Source organism: Phalaenopsis equestris, unplaced genomic scaffold (genome assembly GCF_001263595.1).
Source record: "Phalaenopsis equestris unplaced genomic scaffold, ASM126359v1 Scaffold000606, whole genome shotgun sequence".
Classification (NCBI taxonomy): Eukaryota; Viridiplantae; Streptophyta; class Magnoliopsida; order Asparagales; family Orchidaceae; genus Phalaenopsis; species Phalaenopsis equestris.
This window is the reverse complement of record NW_018165046.1, coordinates 863,850-879,019: the sequence shown is the minus strand read 5'-3', so window position 1 is coordinate 879,019 and position 15,170 is coordinate 863,850. Positions and strand designations below refer to the sequence as shown.

The window sequence follows — 15,170 nt, the reverse complement described above, 5'->3', positions numbered from 1 at the left end:
TATATATATTAAATATTAGTGGTTCGTTTGATTTGGCAGAGATAAATACAAAATCCAAACAATTACCCTTAAAGATTTTTCGAACTTCTTTCAAAAAGGCTCCCTCTTATTTTATTTTTATTTTTATTCTTTTTTCCAAAATTATCAATGTATATATGTATGTAGGTATGTACGTACATATGTATGTATGTATGTAGACACTCACATACTCAATATATAATTAATCAATTAAAATTTTAAAATTTAAAATTAATAAGTTGATCTCTTAAAAACAAAGTCGAAATTTAAAAATATAATTTTCATTTAAATTCATTGGAGTCAAATTGAAACCTCAATTTATAATTAGTTCCCACTTGTTTTTTGTATTGATAAAGCAGGAATTTTGTATTAGAGTGAGCAAAAAGTCCAAGCCACAACTTTAGGGACATGGTCAATGTGCTCGTAAGACTTTATGTTTATGAAATTTAAAATTAAATTAAAAAAAATTACTATATTTATTTTATTCAAATCATATTATTTTACAAGAATATTATGTTGCTAAACTCGATCAAAATAATATAAATGTGTTAAAAATTAAAAAAGTGATAAATTGAATGAGAGAGAAAGGTAAAGTTTTATGTAATGTAATTATTGATGACATCCAATTGATTTAAGTATAATAAATATGCAAACTCTTTATAATTTTTTTAATTATAAATTGCATGGTTTGGAATTTTTTTGACTTTAAATTCATTTTGGTTGAGCTTAAGATGGTGTTTGGTAGCCTATTAATAGGCAAATTTAACAACAAATTTAGCTTAAATCCAACCAAACACCAAAAAACTGAATCTTAAATCGAACACTCCTTTCAATAGATTTTGCTCGCGTTCTGCCTGATTTTTTTCACGTTGTCTTCTTCTTCACATAAATCTGGATTTAATAAATCAAAAATAAACATGCAATAAATAATTATATAGCATATTTTATCTATGGTTGCCTCTCCAATCATCCAAGTGGGGGATAATACATGCAAAAGAGGATAAATAAAATTGATATTCAAATTATAGATGATTGGAAAAAATATCGATACAACAAAAGATAAGAGTTTTCACCACACATTGCAAATAAAATAACAAAAGAAAAAAAAAAAAAAAACCCTTGGGTCTTTATGATGATGATGCCTATAATATGCTCTCTAAACTCTATTATTTCTCCGACACCTTCCCCATCATGGGTGCAACTCTCAGGTAATTCAACTTCTACATGTGATAAAAAACGTTTTACGTGATATTAAAATGCTTTAGTTGGGACATGAAAATAATTTTTATCATCCTAGTCAAATTCAATATCACTGTACGAAGGATGCCGCCGAATATAGTTTTGGAGAGCCATTGTAGTCACCATAATCTACATTTTCTTAGGAGGCGAATATGTCAACATATCCCGTAGTATGACCCTTTTTTTTTTCTTCCACACTCCAAATGTTCTTTCAATGACACTGTATGAAGACAAATTCCTCTTCTTAAACATTTCTTTCCAGCTCCAAGCTACATTACATGCTCTTTCAAAGTCGAGAATATGATATTTGGTATCTGAAAATAACTTCAGATACCCCCTTTATAAGGGATATCCAATATCGATGAAACAATATTTATTTGTCACAAATACAATAATTAGTAATGAAATGAAGATTAATTTTAATAGGATTAACGGTTGAACAAATCTGGAGGTGGGTGAGGGAACTTGTGCTTCCGAGTTCTTGTGATAAATTTGAATGTACAATTGTTAAGTGCACTACAATTTTTATTCCCAACCAGTCATAACAATAGTAAAACACATGTTGTAATCACATACAACCATTACATTTTTTGTTCCCAATGAATGCAACCTTTTAATTATTCGAAACACATACATTCACGATCGCTGCAAATTGTTTTTAACTAAAACCCACAAGACTAAACTTTTTTTTTTTTTGTCTTTTAATTATTCAAAACACATACATTCACGATTGCTGCAAATTGTTTTTAACTAAAACCCACCAGACTAAACTTTTTTTTTTTGTTTTACTTCGAAACAAATCAAATCAACCTAATACTCAATGTAAATAAATAAAAGAGTAATAATTTTCTTTGTGCAAGACCCATCATTAATTCTCTCAATCATATAAAGGCATTCCTTGGCCAATTATACCTCTCACTGAAGTAGTTATAAAAAAAATGTTGTTCAACTTTTCCAATAAAGCATATAATAATCAAAGCACCTACACCTTTTTAAGAAAATCCATATTATTCTAAACAATTGCAACCAATTCAAATTGTTTTTCACTAAAACCCATCAAATCAAACATTTTTTACAATGAAACAGATGAAATTGATCTAATACTCAATGTAAATAAACAAAAGACTACTAATCTTTTTTGGCCAAAACCTATCTCTCATATAGATATGTTAAGATCTCTTATAAAAGACAACAAAAGAAGTCATACATGCATGCAAGCAAGCTTTTTGTGGTTGGCCAGGGATTGCTACATGAAAAAAAAAATAAAAAATTATGGATAATATCAAGTCAAATTTGAGCTAATTTGTCTCAACTCAAGCATCTAAAAATTCAATCCCTCTCAAATTATATACATATATAATCTCAAAATATAATTAATAAAACATACCATTTTTTTTTTCTTTACGAAACAAATACTCTGTCAACCCCTGCCCTCTCTTTTAAACTCTACTAGCACTTCACCCTTCAGTAATAAATCCCAACTCCCTCTCTTTCTCTCTATCTGTTGCAGCAATGGCTAAAAGGAAGCAGAATAACTCCATCAGTAACAGTGAAAACACCAACAGCAACAGTAGCAACGGCTACATGAAGATGAGGAGGACAAGGAAGAGAGGAGCGTCCCAAGAGACTCTCCCTTGCAGAGAAGCTCTGTTTATCGTGGCGTCACAAGGTTTTCTAATCTCTTAATTAAACTACTTAAAAACCATTTTTTTACAATAATTTATTCCTAATTACTGAGATAAAAATCCTTTTTTTTTATTTTCATTCCAAGCAGATCTTAAATCGCTCTAATTGTTAGTGCTGCAAAGATCTGTAAACTCTTCTTGAATCTTCTTTTTCCTTATGTTTCCTTCTAATTCATGGCTTGATTTCATACATTTAAAGGCATCGGTGGACTGGAAGGTACGAAGCTCATCTCTGGGATAAGAACAGTTGGAATGAATCACAGAAAAAGAAAGGAAAACAAGGTGTTTTTTTTAATCTTTTTTTCGCTGAAAAAACTTAATTTTTTTATTGTTTTATTAGCTAATTAATCTTTTTATACTGATCTGCTTTGTTTTTTTATATTTTTTTCCTTTCTGTGGATGCTTGCAGTATACCTTGGTGAGTTCTATTGCAGAAGGTTATGATGGAATTTTTATTTTTCATTTTTTATTAAAAGAAATAAGTTATGATATTCATATTTAACAGGAGCTTATTATGATGAGGATGCTGCAGCTAGAGCTTATGACCTCGCTGCATTGAAGTATTGGGGCCATGAAACCATACTGAATTTTCCTGTAATTTTTATATAATATATACATATATACATATATATTATTTATGTATTTTGTATTGTATGATGTTTTTTCTATTAAAGAGATTATTCATATATCTGAATATTATGGCTCCAATTGGCAGCTATCAACATACCAAGAAGAGCTCAGAGACATGCAAGGCCAGTCCAAGGAAGAGTACATTGGATCTTTGAGGAGGTAATAAGCATGCAATAATATAAGTTAAAAAGAGAGAATTTTGCAAATAAGGAAAAAATGGGATTAGAATATTCTCATAAGAAATGATCTTTAATTGTAATCAGGATATTTATTTTAATAAGTTATTATTAATTATTCATGTATTAATTTTGATGCTTGGTTTTAATCAAAACTTGTTTCATATATTTATTTGTTTTATTTTTTTGTGAATTTCAGGAAGAGTAGTGGATTCTCTAGAGGTGTATCAAAGTATAGAGGCGTGGCCAGGTAAGTCTCTGTTTATTTTTCAAATTTAAACTAAATTGAGATAATTAGGAGAAATTATTACATCAGGAGTCTTGATGTAAAATGCATCTGCACTCAAATCACTGTCTGTCACATGTACAATCATGACCCGTTTGATAAAAAAACTAAATAATTTAATACACTGTGTGTCCGGACTATACATGCGACAAACATTGATTAAAGTCTTTATGCATTTTTGAATCACGACTCTCGATGTAATATTTTCTCGATAATTAGAGAGACAAAGGAGAGTATATTATGTGCGGCCATCCGTACATGTAGATAAGAGGTGTACTCCCCAAGCACACCCCGAGTACACCCGAACACATCCATCCACACATAATATATTTTTTTTTGAGAGAAAGAATTATTAAACAAATAACTCGCCTATTAATTAAAAAGAATTAATTATTGCAACTAATACTGCCATCTTCATTCCTTAATAAATGAAACAAAGAGTTCTGATGAGTAAAGATGTAATAAAATTATCAAATTCAATAATAATGTAATAAAACTGACCCACAACTATATATTTTCCTCACTTAATACGCTTGCTCTAATTGTCTCGGAAAGCTAGTTTTTTAAACATTTTTTATTTATTTAAAATATAACTATTTTTTGACTAAATTAGAACACACAAGTATTTATTTAAATTATCAAATTCAATAAATATGTAACAAAACAGACCCACAACTATATATTTTCCTCACCTAATATGCTTGCTCTAATTGTCTCGGAAAGCTAGTTTCTTAAACATTTTTTATTTATTTAAAATTTAACTATTTTTTGACTAAATTAGAACACACAAGTATTTATTTGTATATTCATGCATGACTGGTTATTTACCACCTTTCTTAGGAGAAATGTTTCATTTGTATATATCACATGTCTGAACGTTCGATCAAGAGATTCCACATCGGCCCAAATTAGCGTATGTGATGATCTGGCCTCGCATGATTGGATGTTCGCCCAAATCTTTCATATCACATCAAAAAGCTACAATTTTAACTTAAAATGCATCTTCATGCATGAGTGTGGCAGTATATATCTATATAAAAATTGAAGTTTGGAGAGAGAGAGAGAGAGAGAGAGAGAGAGAGAGAGAGAGAGAGAGAGAGAGAGAGAGAGAGAGAGAGCGTACGTATGTGAGAAAATGAGAGAAAAAAATATTTTTATCCTTTTAGATAATATTATTTAATTTTTAATGAAAATTTATTGCAGGCATCATCATAATGGAAGATGGGAAGCAAGAATTGGCCGCGTACATGGCAACAAATATTTGTATCTCGGAACTTATGGTAACTTTGCAGCTTATACATTATATCTTTTTTATGTTTATTTCACTTTTCTTAAATTTAATGATTCAAAAATAAAAATCTTTAAATTTATCTATTAAATTTAATGTTTAAATTCAATAGGTAAGGGTGATATGATTATAAAAATTGATGTTCAAGCGTTACTATATATATATTAAAAAGGAATGTCTGGATGCCATTCTACTAGTTCTGATCATCCCTCATGCCCCTAAAAATTCGAGTAACACACCCTACACTTGAAGAGAATCGAATCTCAGATCAAAGAGGACTTACAACTGACAAACAGATGCCCGACCAACTGATATGAATACGTGACACAGACACATACACATATTTTTTTTCTCAAAATTTTCTCATTAATAAAGTTTAATATCATCTAAGTTTTTTTTTTTTTTTTGATTATCAATTCAGCTACACAAGAAGAGGCAGCAACGGCTTATGATATGGCAGCGATCGAATATCGTGGGCTCAACGCGGTCACCAACTTTGATCTTAGCCACTACAGTAAGTACCTCCATCCAAATCCACAAACTAACACCACCACCCCAATATCCCTACAACTCATCAACCAATCATCCACCATTAAATTGAGCCACGACGCCCCACTAACCCTTCATCATCAACCATCCCCGTCACCATCATCACCACCACCACCGCCGCCGCCGCCGCCGCCACAACAAAAAATCTTTCAATCTTTTCATAACACAGAACCAGGAGCGCTCATCAATACGAATACAATGACTAATGCTGCTGCAACGAATATATCAACACTCGGATTAATACTTCAGTCATCAAAGTTTAAGCAGATGTTGGAGAGGACGGCGATGTTCGATGCGTCGTCGGTGCCGAATGAGTTTGTCGGGGAGCAGTGGCCGAGGTGCAGCTTTCCTGATGACATACAAACATACTTTGGTTGTCATGATAATGGAGGGTTTAATGTGGAGGGAGATGGCACATTGTTTGGTGAACTAAACGCTTTCGAGCCTCCTGTTTTTCAATGCGGGCTGGACTTATGATCCAACTGAGAGTGGCATTTTGAGTAAATATTTGAACAAAATATTGTAATGCATTGTATCTTATTTTATATGATAAATTTTTGGGATTTTGTTGGCTTCTTGAGAGATGGTGATAAATATGGTTTATAAATAAAATATATTGTGGAGAATTATTTGGGATCATTTTATTTTTTATTTCTTTTATTATATTTTTGCATGTTTATTTTTTTATTTTTTATTTTTTTATTTATTTTTATAAATAAAAAAATGAAAAAGAAGAGAAAGGAATTTACTATAATTTATTATTTATTTATTATTTTTAGAAATGAAAAATAAAAATAAAGAGAACTAACTTCGGAATCTCAATTCCGTCAAATTGTAAGGTTGAGAATGCATATTTACGCTGTTTAAATATCTAAAATCCCGATGATGTGGAGGTGATTGGGCGGGAAAGTTGAAAAGATCTCGAAAGAGTGAAGAGCAGGAGAGAAAGCAGGGCGAACTGCGCCACCACCGATCGCCGGATTTCATGTCGACGGAGGATCGCCGGAGCTACCACCCGGCGCTCGACGGGGTGATGAAGCTTTTAAGCAAGGCAAATCGCGATCTGTCACTCGTCCAACTCCACATCGAGGGCGAGTTCAGGTCTACCTACCCTGACAACGTATCGCCCGCTTTCCCCCACTGCTTTGCCTCACTTTAATTTTAATCTTTTTTTTTTTTGGATTTTAGATTGATTGCTTGAATTTGAAATCTAGGGTTTCTGAACTCCTAGGTTATTTTAACGCCTCACTTTAAATTCTTCGAGTTCTTTAATTTTAATATTTTTTTTTCTTGGATTTTAGATTGATTGCTTGAATTTGAACTATAAAATCTAGGGTTTCTGAACTCCTAGGTTATTTTAACCTCCCTATGGTTCTCCTCCCAGGCAAATCCGTGCAAGCTGATTTGTCGGATGAAGAGGATTCAGGAAGATCTGGTTTCGCTGAAAGATTTATGTCAAGAGTTGCTTAAGGAGAAGCAGGTAGATCTCTTTTTTATGGGCAGAAGGAATTAGTTTTGGAGAAGATGTTTGGATTATTTCTTCTTTAAAATTTCTCTCTTGATGATAGAAAAGCAGTCTGACTTAAGGTTTACGGTGATTATGAAGAATTATAAGTTTCCAGTTTGTTTATCGGAATAATTTGTGCATGAGTTTTCAATTGTGCTTATGTTTTTGGAAGATAGATCTTCTAACTTTTCCGTTAATCAACTCAACTTAGCCGGTTCAATTTCTCACTGGCGGCCAATCAAAAATAGCCAAACCAGCAACGTAAAAGATGAAATAGATAATTTACATAGTCATTTTTAAAAAAATTCTGTAAACTTATTTTCTTAAGATTGATTGATCTGATCTTCTTCAAGGGATCTCAAGTGCAAGACATAGTTCCATAGCTCCACATAATGTGTTGTCTGGCAAAAGATGAGATTTAAGTTATCAGGATTTAGTAAATCCGGATTTACTAAGTCCTAAATAGGTTAAATCCTGTAACCAATTTGGCCATGAAATTCCATAAATCCTGTAAATCCAATAAATTTTTTTGGGAAATTTTGCCTACATTTAGGTAAGTTCCAATAGCTCTATTCCATAAATCTTGTAAATCCACCGATCCACAGGATTTAGTAAATTTTGGATTTACAGTCGAAATCTGCGAAATCTAGATTTATCAAATCCGTGGCTTTATTTTGTTCAAAATGACCGTCTAGCAAGATTTAGCCTACATATAGGCTAAATCCAACTCTAAATCCATTACCAGACAGCCCCTAAAGGCTCTAACCCTAGGTTTCCTTCTTTGACCCTTTAAGCCAAAGGAAGAAGGAGATTCTGCACCCTTCTATCCCCTCCATCACTATAGATATCATAAAATGGTATCATATGCTCTTCCTCATCATAACCAATCCTCACTCAATTTCCACCCCTCAGTGCACTTAATTTAAAAACTTAAAAAAGCGAGAAATGGAAGGTAAAAATTGGTGGAAAAAGTATAGGAAAGATAGAAGACCGAGGCAAATATTGTTATAAACAACTTGTAAAAAGTGTTCCAAGTTAAATTCCATGCTAAATCTGAGGGGAATCTTAGTAACCTTTTCTAATTAAAACCTAAAATCATGGTGACTTCCATTACTCAAATTTAGGAGATCATAAACATCTCATTAAAATTTTAGGCAAAGTACTCCCAATGTCCAAGAAGCTATCCCTACACTCCCTCACCCTAGTTTTTTAGAACTATTGGTTTCCTAGGCTTGTAATGTTTTTCTATTTAACTCCCATAGACACCTTATGTGTAACGCATTGAATTCAAGATATTATAGTTTGAGGTAAAACTCCCAACCATCATGCTAAATTTGTTGCACATTATAATTGAAACTTCAAAGAAATAGGAAAATGGTAGAAAATGAGGAGATCTATATTTGGAAAACTTTTGGGGTATTATTGTGGCTATTATTTCCTCTCTCCAAATCTTCTAATCGACGGATAAGTTGCCTACTAGTAAATCATTATCCTTTTTTGAGGTTTAAATTTATCATGTCAAGAAAGCAATCTCTTATCGACATTATACTTGACCAGTCTTATTCTCGCAAAACAAACTTACTTAGTGACGATTTTATATAAGAAAACCTAAATCACCATGCTCTTTGTTGTGTATGTCAGAATAATTATCTTCCCTATTTCTCTCTTGGTAACAGTAAGAAGAGTGAAACTTGAAGCAAAGTGAGGACTTCAGATTTTAAAATTAAATTTGTGGGGAAAAATATCGGAAGTTTAGTCGGAGCATATCAAGTTGCCCATTACATTCATTTCGCTTGACGCCCATTATATTTATTGTTTTCTTGTCATTTTCCTTTGACTGCTATCTTCAATCTATATTTACTTGTCAAATTTTTTCCATAAATTTTGCATCACAATTGCTACTTGATTCCTCCGATTTAGTTCTATACCATTTCACTCATATTATTTGTAAATTTTAACATATGCTAAAAGTAGGGGTGTCAAAAAATTTAATGAACACGTTAACTTGGCTAGAAAAAATTGGGATATGGCCGACTTGATTAATTTTTGAGTTGGGTTCAGATAAAAATTCTTAACACAATTTTTTAGTCGGTTTGAGTTGACTTGCCAATCTGAAATTAACTCGACAATTACCTGTCAACTTAAAATTGACCCAAATATGACATGCCAACCAGCATTTGACTTAAAAATAACCTTAATTTGATCAATATAAGTACCATGTTTACATTAAACATGTTATGTGGGTCAGGTTTGAGTCACTTGGGTTAAAAACATGTTGATTTTTGGTCAAGCTATTTCAAGTAGGTTAATTTTGAATCAAACTCGAATCTGACCCGTAAAACCAATTCGACACGTCTAGCTGAAAGTCAGCCAAAATTATCGAGCGGGATGATTCCTCTTTAGCTTTGCCATGCTTGTTTCTGTTCTGTGCTTTTTTCAATCTCTTTACCCACACTTTCTTCAACTGTGGAACTAAATTTGTTTTAAAATATCAAGGATCTAATGGACCAAATAAGAGCCTCCCTATCAGCACACATTTGACTTAAAAATAACCTTAATTTGATCAAAATAAGTACCATGTTTACATTAAACATGTTATGTGGATCAGGTTTGATTCAGTTGGGTTAAAAACATGTTGGTTTTTGGTCAAGCTATTTCAAGTAGGTTAATTTTGAATCAAACTCGAATCTGACCCGTAAACCCAATTCGACACGTCTAGCTGAAAGTCAGCCAAAATTATCGAGCGGGATGATTCCTCTTTAGCTTTGCCATGCTTGTTTCTGTTCTGTGCTTTTTTCAATCTCTTTACCCACACTTTCTTCAACTGTGGAACTAAATTTGTTTTAAAATATCAAGGATCTAATGGACCAAATAAGAGCCTCCCTATCAGCACAGAGGAGTTCTCTAAACCGGTTGCTCTCATCATCCGGCCTTCCACATAAAACTGATTCTGATGATGCTGCATATACAAATCTAAATCAGGTCCTAGTCTTAGCCTAATACACAGACACACACAGTTGAAGACATTCCAAATATACATATATAGTGTAGATTTATTTATTATTCATATGATTAATAGGCTAAATTTCTATTATTGTTGGCATCCTCGCAGATAATTGATGAGTGGAAGCTTCAATTAAAATCAAAGACAGGTAGTGACTCTATATTCTTTTTGTGATTGTAGAAATATATTCATAGTATTAACACTAAGATGCTAATCGATCTTCTTAGGTGATGAGAAGGATTTAGACAAAGATATTAATCTGATGCTCTTTTCTGCCATTGTCAATAACAACTGATTTTACAAGCTTAATTATAATATCAAAGTTTCTATAAGAATCTTACATTAAGATTTTAGAGTTTGTAATTCATTTTGGATTGTTCCAGCTTTCAGCCGTTTGATCTGTTATCGGCGGTTGTGATTTTTATTATGTTGTTTTTTTTTTTCATAATCATTTTGATTTTGTGGTATTGAATTTGTGACAATAATTAAGTTTTATTTATGAATATTTAAATTTAATTTTTTTTGAACACATAATTATAGACGGTATATTAGTTTATGTACCGTTATGCATGACTTTATAAATAGGACCGTACTGTAATGTAACCAATCGTGCATGGAATTTCGAAGTAATGAATCAAACCGATTTCTAAAGATCAGACCGGTTCAGATATTATTAAATTTTAATCTTTATTTTGTTTTGTTGATAAAAATAAAATAATTATATTAAAATTAAAGAATGCATATCATTTAAAATATTCAAAAATATTATCTTTTTAAAATATTATTTACTAAATCAATCAAAAGATATATCATTATCTTATTTTTAAATAATATTAAAATAATATAAATATTTATTCAGATATCCTCTTCCATATCTTGTTAATTTCCAATTGAACCATTCAACCTTGAGCTTTTTCTTCTTCCAATTCAACATTCAAACCAATTTTCAAAATGCATATTTGGAATTTTCTTCTTGATTTCATAGAAAGAGTTGCATGCACATATGGCTTGATGTGAGCTTGAACGTAATTGATAAAGGTTTAAGCACTTGAGCCTGAGCTGAAGATGGCTTTAGTTTTGACCCTCATCTCCAGCTGTTCATAGAATATTTTGCAGGACTAAGAATATTGTTGTTTATCTTATTAAAAGCATATTCGCATATTGATTATAAAAAGAAAACTGATCGTATATTAATAATAAAAAAAAAAACCATTTTCATTGAGAATATGCAAAATCATCAAGAGAAAATGTCATGTATCTTGATTCATTTTTTTCATCTCAATTTCTAAAGCAACAAATGTACTATGTGATATACGTATGATATATGTTAAGATAATTGTTTCACAAGTAACATTCATTTGGTGTTACAATCATCTGCAAAAAAAATCTGCTTTTGAACCTAATCTAACAAGAAATTTAGTCAAGCCTCAACTTCTTTCCTATCCCAATAAACTAAGATAATGATAATTTATATGATGATGTTAGATGAAACTATATTGCTTGCCTACTAGCATATAAAATGAATAAAACAGAAGAAAAAAGTCCAATAACATAGTTTGCATTTACTAATATGATTGGCGAACACAGATGGTGTGATACCAAATTCAAAGAGCCATCAGAACATATTTCCAATCATGTGAACCAGTGAAGCTTATTCGTGAGACATCAATTATTTATTTCCTTCTTACTGAGAAGACTATATTATTTGAAAACCCCGACTATAATTGAAAAAAAATTGATGAAATCACAAGTAAGAGCCTTCAATATGTCACCATTATAATAGATCCATCACACCAAAAGTGGGCGCAATATCAACAGGCACCTGTAAACAGAAAATATTGAGAGAGAAACCAAAAAAGATTAGTGCAGGGAAATTCTCCTCACACTAGAAATTTGAAGATTTATCTTAGCAAATTGTGAACATTTGGCTTAAAACATTCTCAACATGTATTAATTCAATAAAAGCAACGTTAGGCCGACCCAAGTTAAGATTCTAAGTTGAATACGATAGAGTTTAGGTTGCAGAAAGTTTCAAGTTCAAAATAGATGAATTTTGAAGGAAGTCCAGTCTGGGGCTGGTTCCTTACAACACATTCAAAAGATGGGAGTAGAAATGAAACCGTAAAGCGAGGCAAATTAAAACACAAATTTACAATAGTAACAATTTATTTAACACTACTAAATTCTCATGCATGCAACAAGCACGGGCGAATTTTGTTTAAGCTTGAAACTTGCTAAATATGCACTTGGATTTGTTCTGAAACAAAATTAAATAAAAGTGCAAATCTTTGTATCTTCGTAATCACGTCTTCTCTAATTAAATGGAAGTTCATATCTTTCTAAACTCAACCAACGTAGTGGATTGTTTTATCAGGGGCTTCCCACTTACTGAGTTTTTCATGTCAAAATTTTGGGGTTTCCTGTGTTCATCTCAATTTCATCTGAATTATATGTTTGTGTGACGAATCTTCATGCAAAACTAGGATGTCATACCTCCACTCTACTACTGTAATTTTTAGCACACGGCATCAATCATTTTATATAAATCACATCAATTCTCATGTATGTAAACATCTACCACTCCTCATTAACTCTTAAAACACAAAAATCACCTCATCAAAGAGAAACATCCTAAAATATCCACAAAAAAATTTATATCATCATGAATCCTTAGTCATCATTTTTTGCATCAACAATAAAAGAAATTTTTAAAATGATTAATAACAACAATGATTCATTGCGAGAATAACTTCATTTTATGAACTTCTTTGACATGGATGGTCAAATTAACCATCCCCTTCATGATCTAATCCCCGATATACCTTCGCTTCAAGCTGGCAGCCTAGAATAATCCTACTTCGCTGGAGCGATGAAAGCTATTGGTTCCAATTTGTATTTAGTATTTGCTCATTCAAAGTTGTCCTTCAAGCACTAGTGCAGTAGAATCAGAATATAAAAAAATTGCAAACAAGAAAAAAACTTCTTTTCTCTTTCTCTCTTCCTTTCTCTCTCTTAGCTCTCAAGAGGACTTAACACTTATGACATGCCAAAAGAGGCTATTTAAAGAAAACGGGAGAGAGGTAGGTGAGACGCGATAGGTGAGGTAGGTAAGTCACAGGCTCCATATATTTAATAATTCTCCCACTTGGAAAATGAAACACTAACTGCACCACCTACAGACTTCATCATGCTGGCTGTACCGACCTTTTTCTTCAAATATGATATCCTCCATTTTCCTTTTATTGAAGAAATTTCATTTTATTAGGATTAGTGGTAATATCAGACCATTTCCTATTTCATGGCCCATGAAAGAGTTTTATTTTATTAGGTTTAGTGCTAGATATGATAATGGTAAGTATGATTGCAGGTATGGCAATGATGGTCAGCATAGGTTTCTCCCACTATTCTTATAAATAAGGAGCCTCTTATTATGCTGAATAATTAGCGGTGCACTTAGTATCTCCCTCTTTTCCAAATTTTGATGTGATTCTACTCCCAAGTGAAAAACTAATCAAGTATGTGAATTCATAATTTTTAGATAAGAACTTCTCAAAAAGAATTGAGATCTTAGCAATGAAAACTTGTTCATATAACTCTTCTTTTCATTTCTTTTTTTGCATCTACAAAATCTAAACCTTTAAAATGGTTAATGTAATAATAGCTTGAATCACATTACCTTCATCATGCTTTTTTATTGTGTCTGCTCAATAGAAAGTATAAATTCATTAATATTCACTTCTAAGTAACTTGAGAACTATTGATGAAATTATATTCAGATCGCAGTAACTTATATTTATCCTACATCAAAAAGCTAACCTTGTAAATGTGATTTTGAATCTTGGTAATAAACAGAACATCATCTTCAGAGCTCGAGTCAAGAAACTTAGGCCAGGAACTGTCGAGCATTTAAAATCTTTTTCGTTCGAGTTAATTTTGAAAAATTATATTTCTTAGGTTTGCGAAGTTGTACCAAAAGCAATGTATTCTCAAGTTTACATTTGGCAGAGATTTCATTGATGAGATAATCTACGAAGTTGTACCACTAGATACTACGTAGTCCCAGAAAATAGTTATGATCAATGAAGTCCCTTGGCTCTTCCATTATGCTAAAAAAAATCTCCCAGTTAATTTACTTTGGACAAGATTTGATAAGTCAAGGGATAAATTTGGATTATATTTTTAAAAAATAATGGACTGAATTAGATGCAATAAATAGTCTGGGACTACAAAACCCCACATAGATAGTCCATGGACTATTTTTTTATCTTTTCCTCATTATCTAATCTTAGATAGAAATACCATCTCTTCTTTGATCTTTGATAGAAGACAAAGACATTGTGCACGTCAAGGGAGGGGAAATGTAGTTATTGCACGTTTACAATTCTATCAGAATAGCTGTACTTATCAGGGATATCATGAAATAAAAATGGGGCATTTACATACATACCACCCAATTCTTATGTATTTACATATCTAGCACCTAAACTTAGCTATTTACATTTCTACCACCCAAATCTTTCATAACACATCAAAAATAACACCATGAACTTTGAAAAGGTGAAATACAGCTATTTACATTTCTACCACCCAAATCTTTCATAGCACATAAAAAATAACACCATGAACTTTGAAAAGGTGAAATACACCTTTTCAAGCATAGGAAAGGTGGTATCCAAGTAAAAATTGGTGTTAGATATGTAAAATACATGTGAATTGAGTGATACGTATGTAGGTCTTCCATTAAAAAAATAACCTCCAATTGCATCTCAGCTATAGGCTCTAACCTGC

The 15,170-nt window shown here is 31.9% G+C and overlaps 3 protein-coding genes across 3 annotated transcripts in view; 2 read left to right on the top strand and 1 right to left on the bottom strand.

Moving 5' to 3' along the window:
• Nucleotides 1-2,769: 2,769 nt before the first annotated feature.
• On the top strand, nt 2,770-6,348 carry LOC110029815 (AP2-like ethylene-responsive transcription factor At1g16060). The gene is given in 9 exon segments (XM_020732273.1): nt 2,770-2,868; nt 2,871-2,926; nt 3,142-3,224; nt 3,352-3,360; nt 3,448-3,536; nt 3,658-3,731; nt 3,948-3,998; nt 5,238-5,314; nt 5,744-6,348. Coding segments are annotated over 9 exon segments (1,143 nt in total).
• A 430-nt stretch (nt 6,349-6,778) lies between these two features.
• On the top strand, nt 6,779-10,765 carry LOC110029835. Its single transcript, XM_020732295.1, has 5 exons — nt 6,779-6,991; nt 7,256-7,351; nt 10,235-10,360; nt 10,491-10,530; nt 10,610-10,765. Exons 1-5 carry the CDS (start codon nt 6,857-6,859, stop codon nt 10,675-10,677), a joined length of 465 nt encoding a protein of 154 aa, XP_020587954.1. The 5' UTR covers nt 6,779-6,856; the 3' UTR covers nt 10,678-10,765.
• Nucleotides 10,766-11,907: 1,142 nt separating this feature from the next.
• Nucleotides 11,908-15,170, bottom strand: part of LOC110029834 (nudix hydrolase 3) — a 109,477-nt gene continuing 106,214 nt past the window's right edge. The window contains exons 22-23 of the mRNA XM_020732292.1: nt 12,879-12,884; nt 11,908-12,207 (exon numbers count right to left, since the gene is read on the bottom strand). Of these exons, the coding sequence (XP_020587951.1) occupies nt 12,157-12,207; nt 12,879-12,884 (57 nt within the window). The 3' untranslated portion in view covers nt 11,908-12,156. The remainder of the gene's footprint in view (nt 12,208-12,878; nt 12,885-15,170) is intronic.